This window comes from Strix uralensis, chromosome 3 (genome assembly GCF_047716275.1).
Source record: "Strix uralensis isolate ZFMK-TIS-50842 chromosome 3, bStrUra1, whole genome shotgun sequence".
In the NCBI taxonomy this organism is placed as follows: domain Eukaryota; kingdom Metazoa; phylum Chordata; class Aves; order Strigiformes; family Strigidae; genus Strix; species Strix uralensis.
In genome coordinates this window covers 45335692-45355307 of record NC_133974.1, presented here as the reverse complement: position 1 = coordinate 45355307, position 19616 = coordinate 45335692, and the positions used below count along the sequence as shown (strand labels likewise).

Here is a 19616-nt window from a genome sequence, read left to right as displayed (position 1 = left end):
GGGACACGGTGTCACTGAAGCACTGCCACAGGTCCCAGTCCCCCCTCTGTCACCACCCTGGGCCCATGGGAAGGTGGGACCAGAAATAAACGCCTGCAAACTGCATCTCACCTTTCATCCTACCAGAAGACCTGGATGTAACTAGGGCATGCCAGTGAAACTCATAGTGACAAACTTTTTATATTACAGTTTTAACAGCATGTGCCAATGACGGACAAAATCCACAGCAATGAGAAGAAGGAATTTCATCTGTCATTACATTTGCTGATGCTTTCCTTTTTGAGAGGGCATCCCCTGTTTCAGAGAGAGCAGCAGCAAACCTGCTTTCATTCCTGATGGTTGAGCTACGGCCCATTCCTAAGGCCACTGAGTTTTTTCTTTTATCCCCAACCAATATTAACATGCCTTTATGCTGGGGAATCCTATTTTTGCCAGTCTCTGACTGCACCTATCACAGCAGTTTGGTTCAGAGCCATACTCTGATTTTGAAGCAACTCCTCACCTCTCACATGTCATTTTAGGCTGTGTGCATTAGGGACTGGTGTGCATTAAAGTTAAACCAGCAGCTCTGCTCCAGATGTACATCAGCCGTGCTCCAGTTACTAACAGGGTATAAGGCTGTAAAATAGTAACTGGTCTTTCAGATGGCTTTGTACCAGCTGAGTACTAGGAACATTTGGTCCAGAGGTCCAGAATAAATATAGCCCAAAGCAAAAAATATGAACTATACATGGAGTAGATATAGAGAATTCAGCACCAAAGTTTTATCTGCTGATCTGCTCCTACTGGGTTGAGCTACCAGCTAACATAGATTTACCCTCTGATCACTCCAAATAACTTGAGTGAGGCCCAGAATCTGATCAACAGATAGCAGAAACTACAGACAAATCTATTCAAGAGTCTTGCCATCAACCACACTAGCAGGGAGGAATAACGCTGTTATTTGGGTGCATCTCTGCAAACACCCCCCTGTACTGGGGCTCCTCCACACAGATGGAAGCACAAGCTACCAGCTCAGAGACGCTCACAGGCTAAGAGACAGCCAAGATGAGATGTAGTCTTTCCAAACTGTTTCCATCACACTATGCCACACACTGCCCGTCACAGCACCTGTGAAGTACACACACAAGAACACGCATTGGAAAGCAATGCCTGTTCCCGTGTCTAATCTCACAATCTGTTATTTGTCTCTACGTTGTTGTGCAGCCTTCACAGTGTTAGTGGCCGTCAGCCACATGCACAAAACAATCTTTTCTAATATCGGTTTTATAATTTGATTTTCTTTTACATAGTTATTTTCACTCTTAGTGTAATGTTTAAAAATGAGATGTCAGATTAGTATTTTGAAAAATAAAAATCATAGTTATTTGGATGATTACCTCCAGAATGTTAAACTACAGGAGATGCATTGGAAACAGGACGTTGGGTCGTGTATTTCCAATTCAGAAAGGACACGTTAATTTGGGGGGAAAGATGTGGAGGAAGAAAAGAAAGAAGGGGATTGCTTCCTCGTAAAATAGTGAAATAATCAAATAACCAAAATTATTTTCCTCTCTTCACAAAAGAGCCCCTCATATCAAGTACACAGCTTACATGTTTTCCCCTGCAATATTGCTCATCTGTGGTGTTTTATCTTTACATTCCCTTCACATACCGCTCTTCACTTTTAGATTAATCTGCCAAAATGAGATGCTAAGGATTTGCATACAGATTTGACTACACAAAAATAGATCTGGAATTAATAACAGTCTCTATATGTTTTAATTTCTTCTAGACTGGAGTACCCTTGCCTCCAGCAGTATTCTTGGCTTTGAAAGTCATCAAGCTGATTTGTCTGCTCTTAGGTTATGATGCCACATGCTGCTACACTGTCCCCTGCAATCAAAGTGCTCGCAGAGATAGATTCCATGCCTTCCCCTAACAAGTATATTTTATAGATTGGCAGTTTTGATCTCCCCTCCCCAGGGGGATAATCTGCATCTTAACAGGTTTCTATAGATACATCTGTCATTAAATATGCCATCTTATATCTGCATCAATTTTCAAACTCAAGTTCCTCCTAACTTTGAAGTGCTATAGCAAAAGTTTAAAATTTTCTGCCAAAATTCAAATTTAACAAGTCTGCAATGTCCTCTTGAACTATTTTTTTTTTTTTTTAAATACTCCAGGCAGCTGGGAAAGGGCAAAAGAAGAGCAATATGTCTTTTAAAAAATAGGAACAGGGGGAAAAAAAGTTTAAATGGTACTAAAAATAATACATACTTTCTCAGAAAAAAATGGGGTCATTCTGAGATAATTTCTTAAACTTCTCTGCAGTGCTTTCTATGAGGAAGGGAGGGGAAAGGCAGGGAAGCATCATAACAACACTTGAGAAGAAGTATTGGAAAATACAAACCATGCTATTAAATTTGATGTCAAGCAATAGCAGCTAATGTGGTAGTAACCCATCAGTTAAAGAAAGAAAAAAATGTCTGGCTGGGTAAATGACAGAAAATTTACAGTTTGGTCAGTGCTGACTGGATTTTATAAACAGAGTGATGATTGTACCACTTTACCATGAGCAGCTTGCTTTAAGGACTGGAGTTTCTGGGAGGCAAGGAGCACTCTCAGGACAAGCCTGTGTCTTTCTTGCTCTTACAGACATGAGAACACCCTCATGGAAAGCCCAGCATCCAACCCGTGGGCTTACAATGTTTTTACACTGCCACAGTCACTGTTGCTCACTCCCTTACAGGCCGTAACCCTGCTTTTTAAGTCCTCCAAGATCCCAACTCATGCAACAATGCCCCTCTACAGGGGCAAGTTGCTGGAGGATTCCAAGACCCACCTTGTCCAGCCCTTCCCCACACATGGGAAATATTTTGGGTTGTTATAGCCCCCCAAATAGGCCACAAACTGCACTGAAGAACACCTTTAATAAAGACACTTCTAAAAAGTTAAGGGTGGGAGGCAGTAGATTCAACACCATTTTCCCAATCAAAAATTTATAATCCATATTTATAACATGTCCTAGTAAGACCCCCATATGACTTGAGAAATCCAATCCAATCCAAGTCCCCTAGAAAATCTCACAACTCTCTCCGAAGTCCCCAAGTGCTAGGCTGCGTGCGTGAATCCGAGTTCACTGGGAGATGTGTAAAACTACATGTTGGCAAAGAGCTCCCACGTGTGTTCTTTCCAGCAAATTCAGGGAAAATATAGAAACTCATGACATGCGCCCCAAGGTGCTCTGCTATTTTAAAATAGAAATCTCTACTCTCTTACATGTCTGTGTGTTAAACACAAGATAATCCTTCCTCAACGTGCAAGCCCACTGCCTTTTACTTCAGCAAGCCCAGGTGCAGTCAGGACAGCTGAGCTGGAGCATATTCTCCCACCCTAATGAGATCCCTGGAAGATGCCAACAGAAGCTCCAGTTGACACTGTTCCTCCCCAGATGCAATCCAGCTGCAAACAAGAGGGGCACAAGCCCTAATTTGTTTGTGGGTTAGCTTTGGGGTTTTTTTTAATCACTGAAGTCTGATATTTACATTCAATCTAAGAAGAATCAATGGCATGAAACCTATAATGCCAATGCTTGAAAGGTGTGAGATCCATTACCTCTATTCAAATATAATAATAATAATGAAGAAACACTGTTCCATATACAAACTAAGACTGGGTCACTGAGGCAATTTTTACGTACTTGTTAATCTCCCACTCCTGGTAATTTCTGTACCAGCCGTATCACAAAAATTGATTTGGTTAGATACTGTCAATTCCCATTTATTCCAGATCTATTTTTCATAAAAGAATTTTACAGGCATTTACTGAGAAAAAATTTTCTTCTCCTCACAACAAACAGTATACTTACAGTAAGGTAATTCTTTTCACCCCAAACCACTTGCTAACTCAGAATAATTTTCCAAGATATGTTATCTCCATCATTTCCTTGGTCAAAATCTCCACCGTTAGGGAAAAAATAATAATAATTAAAAAATCTTGAATTTTGAGGGAAAAGCTCTTAAATATGAAGCAACTGTACAGGGTTGGCTTGTTTATCACCACCCACCCCCCTCCCCAAGTTGAGTTTCCATGTGCATGTCAAGATGTGGTTTTAGCTGATAGACTTAAGGTCAGGCAACTCAGACCTCTGCAAAACAACAGCATAATACTTTGCTTTACAGAAGACTTCTCATGGGCTCATCTCCTGAGCACTTAAGGCAGAGGGGAAGCCTCATTATCCCCAGCTGCAGGTGCAGGAATGGCCCAAAGCTGAACTGCCTGGCAGAGGTTCCCTGCCCCTCTCTGTCCACAGCAGCACTACACCTATACAGGAGAAGGAAGGTTAACGTGTATAGAAAAGCAGATATTCAGATTTGCATGAGTGCCACGGAGGATGCAGGGAAATGGGCATAGTTCAAGTTCTCACTCTTATGGAAAATATTTCCTTGCTTTTATAGGGAATGATTGTTAGTAATGTTGAACTCCAAAGGGTTTGGTGCATTTTGTTTCTCTTTCACTCAAATACTTCACTCCTCAAGCATGTGGTATGCAATTCGTTTGTGAAATGGGTCACGGTGTCAGATGTTAACTGGAGCCTTTAAGATTCATCTTTCTATAAAATTTCAAAACCATCTGCCCAATGCTGTACTGTCAGTACAGAAAACTTACTTTAATGAATTCTCATCTACTTTTTAAAATAAGAAAATAAAATAAAATGCAGGCTGTGAAAAATTTAAAAAAAAAAAAAAAAGACGAGAAAAAACGATGACACAAATATAAAAATATGTTCTGCAATATATGGAGCTCAGAAAACCTCGAGAACTGAACCCACTTCTGCTGACCAGTGGGTCCGACTAGTTCCAGAGTGCAGAAGGCTCCCTCTGAGCCTTCTGGCAAGTTAAAAAACCCAAAGAGATGGTGGCAGCTTAGGAGTCCTCCTGTCACCTGAAACACTGGCCACCCATCTCCTACTGCCAGCGTGTGGTTATACTTGTACAGTGTTTTGCTGAGCACATTACCCTTCCCTGCTGCCTTTGCCATCATTTTATGCTCTATTATTTTTGATTCCTTCTCGTATTTGTCCCAAAGGAGCAGCAAAGTAAAGCTGAAAATGAATCCCAATAATAATAATAGAAATCCCTTAAGTCTAGTCAGCTTTTGATTAGCAAAGCCTTTACAAGACAAGGGGCTGTAGCAGAGGCACTGAGGCTTTGGCTATAGTGCAAGTAAATGGTCTGTGTGCAGGTCATGTTTTGACGACTCTCTCCTCAAACAGAAGGGCTAGAAATTCATCACAATTTCATTTATTCACTTGCTAAAAAACTGGGCACATTTTCATGGTTACCTTGCCAGCTGGTAGTGGCAGAGTGACTTTGAGAGCTCTTGCTGATGACCCGTATTTCCCAGAAAAAGCAGCAGGGATACAGCTCAGAAACATCCCTAACTCAGCCTAATTTTTGAATTACTTAATTTTAGGCCACATACTTCAAAATTAGGTTCCTTTCTGCATTACTGACTACTCTTATGCTAACACCTTATATCTGATGACTAACAGTGGATTGTTTCAGCAGTGACTACTGATATTTTTGGAACAATAAAACACCTCTCTGTACTGTTCCTCTGCCTCTGAATATACACATACAATTAATTAATAATAGAAAGCTAGCTACAGTTATCACATCTCCATCTACTTTTATTTTTACAATAACTATTCAATACACAGAAACCTGTTTTCAATCTGTGAGTACATAATTCAGATCAATACCCTACTGAAGTATTGCATAATATGCTCTCATACTTCATAACTACTTGTCAGAATCTAGCAACTCAAAGCTGCTAAGCATTTTCCCCCAAAATATACAAAATACAACTGAAAAGTCCTACCTATCTTATTCCACTGACAAAACATTGCTCCTTACCATGACTTTACAACAGAAGTTATGTTGGTAGCATTTTCAAATATAAATGGAACAATACTAATAAAATATTTTTTGCGGTTTTGCCTAGTTTTAAAGAGTTCATCTAATAGGCTTCCACTTACCTCTTCCCCTGATTCTACAGCTGTATTAGAGGCATATCCTTGAACACGATATCGCACTACCTCATTATATAAGTGAAGATAGTATTTAAACACACAGGCAGGCATGCATTTCACTTACGTAACTAAGAACATTAGTTAATCCTCAGCATAATTTTCCCTTTCCTGGCAGATCTGGAAAAATTAAGAGTAATTTTCAACCAGTCCCACATTTAGCTTAAAAATCCCTATCAAATACTTTCTTTTATTGTGTTGGTTTGGTTGGGTTGTGGGTTGGTTTTGTGGTGTTTTTGGGGGGGGGGATGGGGTGGGGGGGATGGGGGTGTGTATTTTTTACAGAAAAAAATGAAATTAAGAAAAAAATATTATTTTTACCACACTCTGATGGATGTTTCCAGTGCTTGCTCAATGATTTTATATGAATATGCTTAACACAATTTCCTAAAAAGCCCTGTTTTTCATAGAGACTGACAAATACAAACCACAAGAAATAAAAAAAAAAAAAAATTAAATCAAGACACAGTAGTAGTAGCATCCATGTATTTGAATTGCACATCACAGACACACATCCCTCTTCACTGATAAAACAGGAAAGGTAGTGAATAAATAGGGTAATGCTCCAAACACACCCAACTGGTATCCTAAAGCAGAAACCCTGCTTCTGTACCGAACCTGGGTCTCAAAACCCACTGTGTAGAATCCACACTTCTGCATTAACACACAGCACAAACACTACAAGACTCCTTCAATGCCAATTGCTAATGCAAGTGACCCAGACACCTGCCAGGGACCTTGGTGATTTTCTGCGTTCTGTCATGATTTAGTTCTGAAGTCATCATTCACGATTTTAGTGTATATGTATAAAAATAGATACCTGCTACCTGTCCCCCCGATGCTTGGGAATCCATTCTCACAAGGCACTTAATCCGTATGGGTAGAAAGGTACAGCTGGAAGTTGCTCTGCTAACCCAAATGACATACTTTGAGAAGCACAGTGAAGGCCTAAGTAGCTAACTTAATCTTCCATTCATATACCATCTTTTCACCAGAGGCATCCCAGGCCACATTAAAATCCCCAGGGGGTATCTACAGTGAAGATGGCAATTGCTGAATATTTTCCTCAAGGGCTGGCCCCATTTACTCATTAACTTCCTTGATAAATATTACAACTTTATAACCTTCCATGACACACTTCTTACTAAAAGGTGGATATTTTTCCATCAAACCTTCTGCAAACAGCATCAATCTTATTCCAAAGTAACTAATACCAGAAAAGTCCCTACAAAGACTGATGGCAATGTCCTCAACTCCCATCGTTGTGCACATGCAAGGCCTATGCTTTCAACTACCTGTGCCATAAAGCTATGATTACCTCTAGGCAGTCCTGTGCACTTGTTATGGACAGTCAGAGCTGTGCATGATTTCTAGCTAAGGTCATCTTGGACTGTTACAATATCCTGAAGAGCAAGTGGGAGCAATTTATGTATCTGCCTTCAAGCCCTGGATCAACACAAGCCAACAAGCACTTAATTCCCCATTTCATTATCAGGAATAAATGCAGTGGTACCAGATAATACTACAGAAACTGGATCTTGGTTTTGGTTTTAGGAAGCACACAGAATTTGTCATCTGAAATCTGTTCAAAAGTGCATTAACATTCCAATTCACTGTGATTTATGAATGGCAACTGGAGGTAGCACATACCATATATGCAGCTTTGAAACACAGAGGAATATTTAGCAGACAAAAAATATTGTATTAGGTACATTATGCTCCTATACTTGTAATCAGGCTTGATTGTATGCTTCCAGGCTTAAACTCTCTGAAATACCCGTCTCCTAAGACAAAAGTTACCAGGACATATAAACTAAAGAAGATTTATTAGTTTCATTTGAAACAGTACTTTGGTATTTTGTTAGTACCTCAAACTGTGTGAAACGTTTTCTACCTGATATCCAAAGAAGACCATCCACCACATATCCTGCATGGCATGAGAGCGACCGATCAAAGGACTGTACAAAGGTCCACTTGTTCTTCTTGGGGCAATAGCGTTCCACCGTAGGTAACACTTGACGCAATTCGTTTCTGCCCCCTGCTGCATAGAGGTACTCATCCACTGCTCCCAGCACAAAGTGTTCCCGACAGTTCTTCATTGGAGCTATCTCAGCCCAAGAGTTAGTGCGGGGGTCGTATCGACAGGCAGTTCTCACCGCACAAGTGCGCCCTGTGGAATGCTCTGCCTCTCCACCAGCCACAAAAAGAAAGTCTCCCATGACAGCAACACAGTGGTGGCTTCTCCCTACAGGCATAGGCGCTAGCTCGCTCCAGTTTGCAATCCCTGCGATATGAACGTTCTCTTGATCTACTGGATTGAAGTATCGCAATTCCTTCACTTTACAGATTTCACGTTTTTTCCCACCAATAATGTAAAGAGTATCTGACTGGAAACGAGGTTTTGTCCTTCTGGTTTGCCAAACTGGCTGTGCATAGATGCTCTGGTGGTAAGCCAAGGCCTCCTTAATAAGTGCTGTCGCAGTTTCACTAGCTTGGACAAGAGGATGACAAAGAGCTACGGTATGCAGTGTATCCACATTCATAAGGCCAAAGCGGACATACTGGAGAAGTTCATCCATGTACTGGTAGCGGCAGTTGTGTTCCAACCACCTCACAGCCAGCTAGAAGTGGAGGGAAAGAAGGGGAAAAACAAGACACCAATTATTTGTGTACAATTCTGTCAAAATTTGGTCTTTTGAAAACTGCTTGCATTCCAAGAACAGCTATATACTTGCCTCAGTAGTGATATCAATCAATCTAAAAATCATGCGAGTCAACATAGAAGATACCTACTAAAACTCCACCTATAATATACATACAAGCATTGTATTGCACCAGTCCCCTAAATAATTTCCACAGCATTATCAGATTGTAACACTCCTATGCAATACTCTTGCTGTGCAAACTGTTAGTGATGCTGTAGGAGACCACAATATCCCAGAATCAAGCTGCTGAAGGAATAATATAAATGTAAGGACTACGTGATCACTGGAGACCATGCATACACTAGAAAGAAAAGCTTATGGTTAGGTGATTAGAAAAAAAAAAAGCCCTTTCTCCTCTCCATCTTTCATTCTAGTTATGATAAAATATTGAAAGAATATAACAAAATACATACTGAATCCTTCATTTCTTTTTTTCTTCTTCATTTATTTTATTCATAAGGTGGAGAGAGATGTAAAGGGACCAGAAATTAAGCCAGAGAAGAAAGATGCAGAGAAAATGCTTTGCTGGTTTGGGACTGACAGAAAGCAGCAAAGACAATTCTAAAAGTGTTCAGCAACTGCAGCTAGAATCAGCAGCCAAAATTAAACATAGCCTTTAAATTACATAAAGCATATTGAATCCAATCAGGTCTAAAAAGAGGCTAGGAAGGACCTAAACCATTTCAAGAACTGTCGTATAAGTTATTCTTGAAAACCTCCAGTGATGAAGACACCCGAACTTCCTCAGGAAAACCACTCCCATGCTCAGCTATCCTCTCAGACAAATTTTCCTTTTACCTATGCAGGATCTCTAAACCCTTCAAACTCATTGTTCCATTTTCCACCTTTGGATTTATATTCCAGAACTCAGGAACCCCCAGGCCAACTCTGGAAACTAATCCATCCATACAGGATGAAAAGCAGTTTGCTACCCTCCTTTTCTCCCCCACCTCTGATGCATTATAATATGTGTGTTGCAGTTTCCTCTTCTCTGAATGAAAAAGTCTCTCAATCCATCTTGGGTCACATTTTCTAAACCTCTGTTGCTTGGCTCACGGTTCTCTGTTACTGAAAGGAAATGCCCCTCTTTCTTTATGTTTGCTGCTGAAAACAGTATATAAATCTTCCTCTTAAGGCTGTAGTAGTAGTGAATAGATTGGAAGGATCTCTTGGATTGTAACAATCTATGCCATTCTTGTTTGTGCATCACCACACAAGACTGTCAGTATGATATTGCTAATTCATGTTTAAGCTCATGATGCATACTATTCCCACCTCTTTCTGCAGAACTTCCACAAAGTGGTATGCTTTCTCTGTCATTACTGAACTCTACTATTTACTTCAGGCCATTGCTCCAAATCTGTCAAGATCATTCTCAATCCTAGTTATATTTTTGAAAGTGCTTGAAAGACCATTCCACATTCTGATTGTCTGAAAACATAAAACCCATATTATTCTTTCACCCAAGTCATTAACAAAGACATTGACTAGTGTTGGATGAGGATAGACTCTTCTACTTGATACTTCATTTCATCCTGAGAAAGAACTTGTGGAGCAGCAGTTTCTAACCAGCTGTGTGATAACAACAGTTTCAGCTAAAGTTTACTGCCCTGTACTGCTCATGGGAATGCCACATGAAGGAGCTGAAACAAAAGGCTTCTGTTACTCATGGCTTTCATATACATATGGAATATCAAATTTATTGCTGCTTCCGTATTCTGTCAGAGGGGGAAGACGACAAAACAAAACCACCTTTTTAAGATTAATTTGAAACACTTTTTGTCCACTGTGCTATTCAACCTGTGAAACAAAGAATCAGTGAAGGGCATCAAAAATTGCAACAGTAGTTCAGTCAGTTAAAGGCTGTATTGAGTTTCAAAATGTGCAATAAACTATATGTATTTAGATTTGTTAGTAAAAAAAGGTGTTAGTTAAATAAATTTGAAAGTATTTATGGACTTGAAATCACTGAGCATTACATTCACATGTTCTAAATCTACCAGATCCATGTGTCAGGTGTCTCCTACTGAGTGGTTTTAGGCAACTCCATGTCTTAGGCCATGTGAATCAAAACTCTTCAGAGGCCTCAGAGTCTTCAGAGGCACTTAGCTCTCATTATTGACTAGACACTTGAAACTGAAGTGCAATTCAGGCTATCTTCATCACTATGAAGACACCAACTGATTTCATACCAACTGAATGATGTGTGTGTTGCTATATTAAAATAGAAGAATTTACAAAAACGGAGTTCTTATCTGTCATCACTTGCATCCAACTGATTGCTTATAGCTCATGCCTTCACTCACATCTAAAATGGCATTGTGGAGGTATCACCTGTGCTATAATGACAGACATTACAGACTTTTAAGACATTCACTAATGTATACCACGTCTTGGTAACCACAAGGCTTTTAAAGGAAGTTTAACATTAATGCCTGCTAATATCTTAGAACTTCACCTCTCCTCTTCCCTTTATTGTCCTCCCTCCCACCCCCCAATAAATACAACAGAAACACACAAGAAACATCCATTCATACCTGTCAAAGACACAGTATCTGCATTCATTTCTGCATATAGGATGTGTGATGAGCTGCAGCAGAAGGGATGGACATCTCCATTACAATACATTTTCTCTGCTGCATGAAGTTTGGCAAAAGCAACTTGGTTCACACTGAGTTTGGTCTGTACTGAGAATATTCCTGGAGTTGTAAAAAATGTTTCACTGAAACCAATAATGCTTAACGTTTCTCTAAAATCACAGAATTTCTAAACCACCACAGTGATGGTGCAAAGTGATATAAAGATTCTGTTGGCATTCATAGGAGATGTAGAATCTATTGCCGATCTTGAACCAAAACTTTCTCCATTCTTTCCTACGTTATTTCATCCCCATTTATCTGTCCTGCATCTTTATTTATGAAAACTTATGAACCTTTCCAAATTAAATTTATGGCAACCTCCTTGGGATCCTCTACATGCTGCATCTAAAGGTATCTTTGGGCTACACTACTTCCACCTTTACCTTCTGAGAAGCAACTGCAACAGGGAGAATAATGTGAATCCCAGGCTGTCTTTTGTGTAGGTGGCTACTGGCTCTTACCAGACTCTTATGTCTGAGGTCAGTTTGCAGTGGAGTGCTACATTTTATCATATTAATTTAGAAAGCAGGGCTAAGAACCCTGCATATCACTGTATCACCTGGATAGTCTGTAGGCATGTACAGCAGAGAAGTTCTACTGGGTCTTAGGGAGGCAACTGAGGTCTGGGAATCACGATCTGTTTAGAAGCTCCTGTCCACATCAACTCATGCTATTGTTTGAACACAATTTGACTACAGTATCCCATGACCCACACCTAATCTGTGGCACTCCAAGGCAGAGAAAAGGCCATAAGAGCTAAAAGCTATAATGTTTTTATCTCCTTCTCTTGCTATTGATAACAATGACTGTTACTCGATTTTAAATGCCATAAATTAATTTTGGGACACTCCTTAAAAAATAGCTGCTAGGAATTTAAGCTACAAATGTTGGTATTGATATGTATATTCATAAAATACAAGATCAACAAAAAAAAATACAACACACAAGGCTATGGAACAGGTCATGTGGTTCTAGGGGCACTCACAAACTGTGCCTTAGACTTCTACATCTGTTATGCAGCACAGATTGTTACGGTGCTCTCTAACAGAACACAGTGTCTCTTGCTATAGATGCATGGAAGAAAATTGAGTTATCTGGGTGGGTGAATAGATGTTCTAGTCACTGGATGGTCTGGCACCTATTGGAAGGCTGGATTAGTTCAAAACAAAGAAAATTAAGTTCCCAAACAAGTTTTTTGCTTGTAGCAGAAATAGTCACTGATGGACTGTAATACAGTTCTAAATACCCTTCAGTGTAAAGGAGGCAAGTATAACTCTCATGAACATATGGCAGAAGCACAAACTTCCATGTAACATATCAGCAAAATCTGTATAATTATCAATACAAGTTCTACCACCTTTACTCAGTTTTTGTTTAATCCTGATTTAGAAACTTGGTGCCTACATAAAAACTCCAAAATTCACCCCATCTATATACTAATTATAGCACCTCTTTTATAGCCTCTCTGGCAGCAGTGATTAGCAACTACAATCAGTATTAGCAAAATAAACTCAAAGCCATTATACACTTTATGACACTGCAAGGAAAGACATTAAGGCTTCTCTAAGGAGATACCAATAGCACTTGAAATTACAACTGTGTTTAAAACGCAAACAAGCAAGCAAAAAAAAAGAAACCATCCACAATTTTGAGGTTTAAAATATTTGTATCGCCGCTAAATAATTTACAAAAATAAGGAAAGACTCCTACTCCTAGTGCCATATAGGCAAATTCTATTTAAACTGTTAGAAGCTTCTTTTCTATTAATTTTAATGTAGGAGTGTGTGAGAAAAGGAAGCTACAGCCTAGTGCCTATATCAACTTTAATAAATAATATATTTTGCCATATTCATCTTCTAAACTAAGTAAATGACAAAAGTAGGCCCTCAGAAGGACAGGATTTTCAAACCAGATTAATTCTCTTATTCTAAAGCCTTAACCCAAAGGATTTTTCGTCTCCAAGGTTATATTACTTGATTTAACAGTCGAATACATTCTCAAAACAGTAGAAAACAGATGGAAAAATATATTGTGGCACAGTTGGAACATACATCTAAGCACACCTGCATGTTGGATTGTGATTTCATTGCATTTCCAACAGCTGCTTCTGCTTCCAGCATGGTGCTTTGACAGTCCAATTCACACAGCCTCAGAGTGCGGTCCTTCCCTCCCTGCTGTTAAAGCTGAATTAAGAGTTTCACTCCTGTTGAAGATAACCCTGCAATAGTTACCTGGTCTTTTGGGCTGCCAGCTATCCCAGGAAGCAAGAAAGCCCGGGATGCCTGTGCCTTGTCCCTTCAGCATCCTCCTGCAATCCTTCTCACGTCACTCTGCTGGGAAACGTCCCAGACCTTCACTTGACATCACAGAAAGTTTTCTAACCAGAAAAGCCAAGCTACTTTATGAGTGCAAAAAGCTTGACATAATCATTAGACCCAGGTTTACTTGGAAACTACTTTAAGTCATGAAGTCAGTGTCAGGGAAAGTTTAAGTTCACAGTGCTCTGAGAGAGAAAAAAACTGCTAGCCTGGGCTCTGTGAGAGGCAGAGGCCATGCAAACTCCATTAAAGTCATCTTGGTCTGCTCTTTAGTTGATGTATTCATGTTGTAGCCCCATGAACTGTAAAGGAATTATGCTAGTTTATACCATTTAAGGTCTCTAACAACTGAGATGAAGCCAAAAAGTGACAGTAGCAGAAAAAAAATTAGGTTTTTGGAGGGCTTTTTTAGCAACAACAAATGAAAGGAAACATCAAATTTCATAAGGTTCTGTAACAATGAATTCACACTGTCTCATTAAAACAAATTGAAATATTAAATATAACAACATAGTGAACATTCTCATTTTAGGAGAAAGGACAATTTTAAATATGGAAACAAAAGTGGAGAGAAGTATTTTCCTGGACTAAGATCAGATATATTCAATACAAATTATTTGATTTCTGCTTGACATACTGATGATGATATAAACCAGGGAAAGAGAAAGAGCCACAAATCTCTCTTTTCAACAGAAATCTAACCTGAGCAGTCCTTCTGTTGCTTAACATAAGCAAAAATTTTCTGCCAGGAAAAAAATCAAATTAGGAGTTTGTATCATTAGCATATTGGACAGTGCTATAGATCTGCTCCCATTAATCGATAAGCCAGAAAGAGTCATGAAAGCAACACAGATATGGCAGCAATCACTTTAAGGCACTGAGGGAACTTCAAAAAGCAAAACTTGGACTTTATGAGTTCAGTGTTTGAGAACACTAGAAATATTTATTTTGGCTCGGAACTTGGAGATGATTTGACCTTTTGTCAGATTTTATCTAACTCGGCAAGCCTCAGGTGTTCCAGACTGGAACGTCCTGCCTCAAAACCACTGTCTGTCTCAGCTGGCTATTGTCAGCACCACCCTGGCTCTTCAAATCTCAAGTCCAGGAACAGAATCTATGGATAAACCAGGACATATAGTAAAGCTCTGAAACAAAGTCCACTGAAGACTAGGAAGGAACTTCCACCTTTTTAAAATGAACAGGGATTTCCAAAGGGCCTGAATATGGATCCCTGAAGGGTCTCAGTCCTCCTGTCTCTCTCTCCAGAGACTACAAAGGGCAAACCCCAGAGGGTTTAGGAAATTCATTTAAGCACTTTATTTAAGTAAGGTGAACTAAATTGGTCTGTATCACCATTTAAGAATAAAAACATATGGGTGAAGAATTGCTGCTGGGAAAACAAAACACACACAATTTTTTCAAAGCCATGAGTTACACGTGAATATTCTTAGAAGTTAGTAAGTAACCACGCAGCAACAGCCCCAGACTCTCTTTGCAAGTGTATCAATCAGGTATTACCTCAAAGTGGTGGGCAGCATAGTAAATGAGCGGCTCAAGACTAGATGCAGGAGAGCCTTAAAGATAGAAATCTTTTTCTTCTTTATATTTTGAATTAAAAATGTGCATAAAAATAAGACTGTAATGAGCTGCATGTAGAACAATCAAAATTATGAGGTATTTGCATTTCTTTTGCACCTTGAGCCAAACAACTACAAAATTATGCATAGGATTCTCTCAATCTGAACACAGTAAATATTAATAATCTCTGAATCAGCAATGAAATGCCTTTTGCCCCTGAACCCTGAAGAGAGACTTTCCAACTCGAAAAGTTGTAGTACAGTGACTGAGACCATATTTACAAGGCACCAATCTGAGGCATATGCGTGTAGCCTGTGAAAATAAAGCTGTGCCACCCCCCCTTTACACACAGACATTTTAAAATTACCTGTTTGTCAGTTTTACAAATGTGTGTCTACGCAAGCAGTCCCCTGTGTGGCGCTGCGTTAACAAGCAGGCACGCTTTCATTTGCACATTCTGATTTTACAATCAGAATTAAAACATTTGCTCTGTTCGGGGTGAGTTGATAAACAGGGAGTTTAAAATTTCCCTTTTTTTTTAATGTGAAAAATGAAAGAAAAATGTTCCTCTAGATGTATTATGCCTTTGGGCTCCATTTGAGGGAAGGGAAAAAAGACAGAGAAAGCTACTGTGAAGGTCACAGAGTGAAAGAACTTCCTCAGGGCACAGAATAAATTAAATCCCAAGGAAAAAATAAAATGTGATTTCCAGAGTGTGAGGCACAAACTCAAAATGACAATGATTGACAGCCAAACTATATCCGTGCAATATCGAAGACTGCACGTTCTCATTTACCTCAGTGTAGCCAGCAAGCGCCCATTAAACATCCGTCTGATGCCCAAATTAACCTTCTTGGCAAACTGAAAGAGGCACAAACTATCATAATCAACCTTTCATTATCACAGCAGCCTCTAGTTAAAGGGTCAGAATAATTGTGCCATCAGAGCCCTGATTGTTTTCAATCAACAGACGACTGGAGTGACAGCTCAGTGATGGAGTAGTTTGATGAAACCGCACCAGGCCTAATCAGAGCAGATGAAAGGAAGGCATGATTGGTGCAAATGAACAGTCGTGCCTCTCTTTTTCATTTACAATCTGAAATTACTCTTAAATTTACAGGGTTTTTTGTCCCTTATGAGTACCTCTGAAAGAATGTTTGACTTATTATGAGTTCTGACAGTGCAGAGTTATAAAACACAGGTAGGGTTTTCAGCCCAGGCTTTAAGTGGGTATTCAGCATAATTTTAACAAATTCACTCTTGAAAAGCACAAAATGACTAAAGACATCCAATGACCTGACCTTTCAGTGCTGTTTGATTAGCAGAACAATTTATCACAGCTCACATTCTTCATGATAAGAGAAGATTAAAAAAATGGGCATGGATCTCTTGCAAATGTTTTCTCTTAGCCAATATATTTATTGCGTTATTGCTCTCTTGTTCTCTCTCACACACAGACAAGGAAAAAAAAATTAAAGAACACTGCATTAATAACCCTCTTCCTCTTAGAATGAATAATGGAATCCAAGCAATGGATTGTTTGGAGATGAAAGCAGAGACCAATTATCATGCCACTGACAGCATCAATATTTAGTTTTCTTGTGGGTTGGGTTGTTCATTCCACATTCTAAAGGATGGGAAATTAATTGATCCCACTAGGTGTTTCTTACCTTACTCATTGGCACAGAATCAGAGTGCTTCACAAATGAATAGGGGGGAAAAAAAATAAATGGGGGCTGCTTAGGCAAAATTTGGAAAGAATGGAAGATTCAAGTTCCCTGCACCTCCTCTGCTCCAGTTCACTTCCCCTCCCAGCCTCACCTAGCTCCAGCCACACGGCTTTCTATCCAGTGCTGTAAGAAAGGTGCGGTAAATCAAAAGAACCTCTTTGTAGAAGAAAGCAAGTATTTGAAATGATGAGTGGCAAATCTTTTGTTCTGTGATCTTGGTCATCATCAGATGTTCTCTAGTCTGTCAAGCATCACAAAATGCATACCAATGTTCAGGTCAGCATACCAAAACAAAAAAGCAGCTTACACGCAAAGATTAATATTTGCCTGAAGGGGGATGCAATAGAGAAGACTGATCCAAACACCAAAGTCTTAGGAAATTTTGTTTTCTGGACCTTTTCCTCACACTATAGAATGGAAGTTTTAATTCCTTACAAGTTTGGAGCTGTAAGCAGAACATTCATCTAAGTGGAAGAAACACAGGTGCCCTCAGCTGAAGAAGTTGTGAGCAGACTTGCACATTCTTGGTGACACAGAGGATGCCATTTTCACTTGTTCCTGGTTAATTTATTGAAGTCCACTGTTGATGTAAGTAGGTTGAAAGGACCAGGCTCTCTGGTGCTTTTTCTTTGTACAGTGAGGAAAGTTTTACTATCCTCAAATAGCATGAAGGCTCCAACCCAACCCAATTAAGGAAGATCTATTAGCTCCAAGTCCTAGATAAAAGAAGCTTGACAAAAGATGCCCAGTCTGCCAGCGATTTGGCAAGTACTTCCCCCAGTGCTTCCATTCACTTGATAGCTGAGTTTCACTTTTCCTCCTGTGTCAAATATTAAAACACCCAACCTTTTCCAAGTATAAATTACAAGTTTACAATATACACATGGATCAGTGAACCCTTGGAAATGACCCCAAAACATTCGTAACACACCAGTGAAGAAGGAAAGTAACAGTTTGGGAAGCTTCCACCATGTGCTTTGTTGAATGGAGCAGAGAGAAGGCTAAGAAGCAAACATGCTTCTCTCTACACAAATAGCAAAGACTCACATTCACATTTTCCCACCACATATTCAAAGATGCTATCATTGTATTTGTCCCCAACGCCTACCCAGCCATCCCCACACTAGTACTAGACCCCAGCTTCACCAGTGACACTGGCTTTGTGTACAAGGGGTCCCCTGCAGTGCATTCCCAAACTGGCATCTGAGAGCACAGCTGGCAGGAAAACATGCATCCTTCCAGACCCTACCGTAATCACTGCCATCCAGTCACAGACCCACAGCTTCACAGACGGACAGGGTCTGGAGAACTGAGCAATCAAGCAGTAGGCTCAGGCAACTGAGAGGGAGGCTGAATATAAATGAGTTATGACTTCAGGAAATATGTGGCCCAAAAGGAAGATTAGAGAACCTCAAGGTTCATTAGATCTGGAGAGTGAAAGCACTTGCTAGTGTATGTCGCCCTGACCTCTTATCAGTCTCTGCAAAAGCTGCTGTGGATTTGTCCACAGTACTATTTTAGGAAGCTCTTGGTCTGCTAAATAAGAAGTGCCATACCTCTTGGCTGGAGTTTTGCTAGTTTGGGATCTATGTGATGTCAAGACTACAACCTGCAACTTCCAGAACTCCAGCCCTGCAGTCTGTAAGCCACTTTCCAAGAGGGAGAAATTTGATTTTGATCTTTCAGCACTGAATAACATGCAGCAAGCAGAGTTGTTGGCCAAAGTCTGTCTGGCAGCACGAATGATACATTTCATGATAATATACTGTGATTAAAGTAGAGGTACATAATGCAGCTGTATTAATAGCAAACATTTATCAAAATTAATAGCATTAAAGTGAATCACAATGTATTAAAACTACTTCTTAATTTTTCTCAAGTGCTGTTAAGATCTATCTTCTTAAAGCTGTAAAGCATCAATCAGCAGCTGTCTGATTTCCTCACAGGGCTGCTAGACAAAAATATTGTCCTGCACAGTCTTCAAGAAGTACAAGGGGGATACATAATGTATGTGTCTGGCAGATTTCTTAGTCATAATTAAACAGCTCCATTACCAGCAATTTTAACAGCTGTATTTCCGTTTCAGAAATTTTTAATAAAGGTTTCCACACAACATCTTTGTGAGGAAGAGAGGAATTCTTCATCCCAAAGACAAGCTCTCCACCAACCAAATACAGTCCCTTGCATTCTCAGTCCAGTGCTTTACCACTAGCTTCCTTCCTCCCTGGTGCAACATAATGATACTGGACTTCCCAAAAGAGACATTATTTTATCAAAAAGGTTGTAAGAGAAACAGTGTTAGTTTCATTTTTTATGTGTGTTTCCTATGAAACAGATAGAAAAAACTGTCAGTTTTATAATAACAGTTAAGAATAGAATGCACACTTTTCAAAATTGTATTCACTTCTTTTATACACTTAATCCAATGCATTTATTTTACCCTTTCTTATATTTACTGGAAATGAGACTTGACAGAAGCCTATCTAGAAGACATTGACTAACCTCAATAAAAATATTTCAGCTTTTTAGACTTGTAATAAAATAACTATGACCAAAAATCAGCTTTACAA

General features: G+C 39.5%; 1 protein-coding gene across 4 annotated transcripts in view; it reads right to left on the bottom strand.

Moving 5' to 3' along the window:
• KLHL32 (kelch like family member 32) overlaps nucleotides 1-19616 on the bottom strand; it is a 130375-nt gene that overhangs the window by 9179 nt on the left and 101580 nt on the right. For all 4 annotated transcript variants that reach the window (XM_074862121.1, XM_074862120.1, XM_074862123.1 and 1 more), the window contains one exon: nucleotides 7971-8697. In XM_074862121.1, the coding sequence (XP_074718222.1) occupies nucleotides 7971-8697 (727 nt within the window). The remainder of the gene's footprint in view (nucleotides 1-7970; nucleotides 8698-19616) is intronic.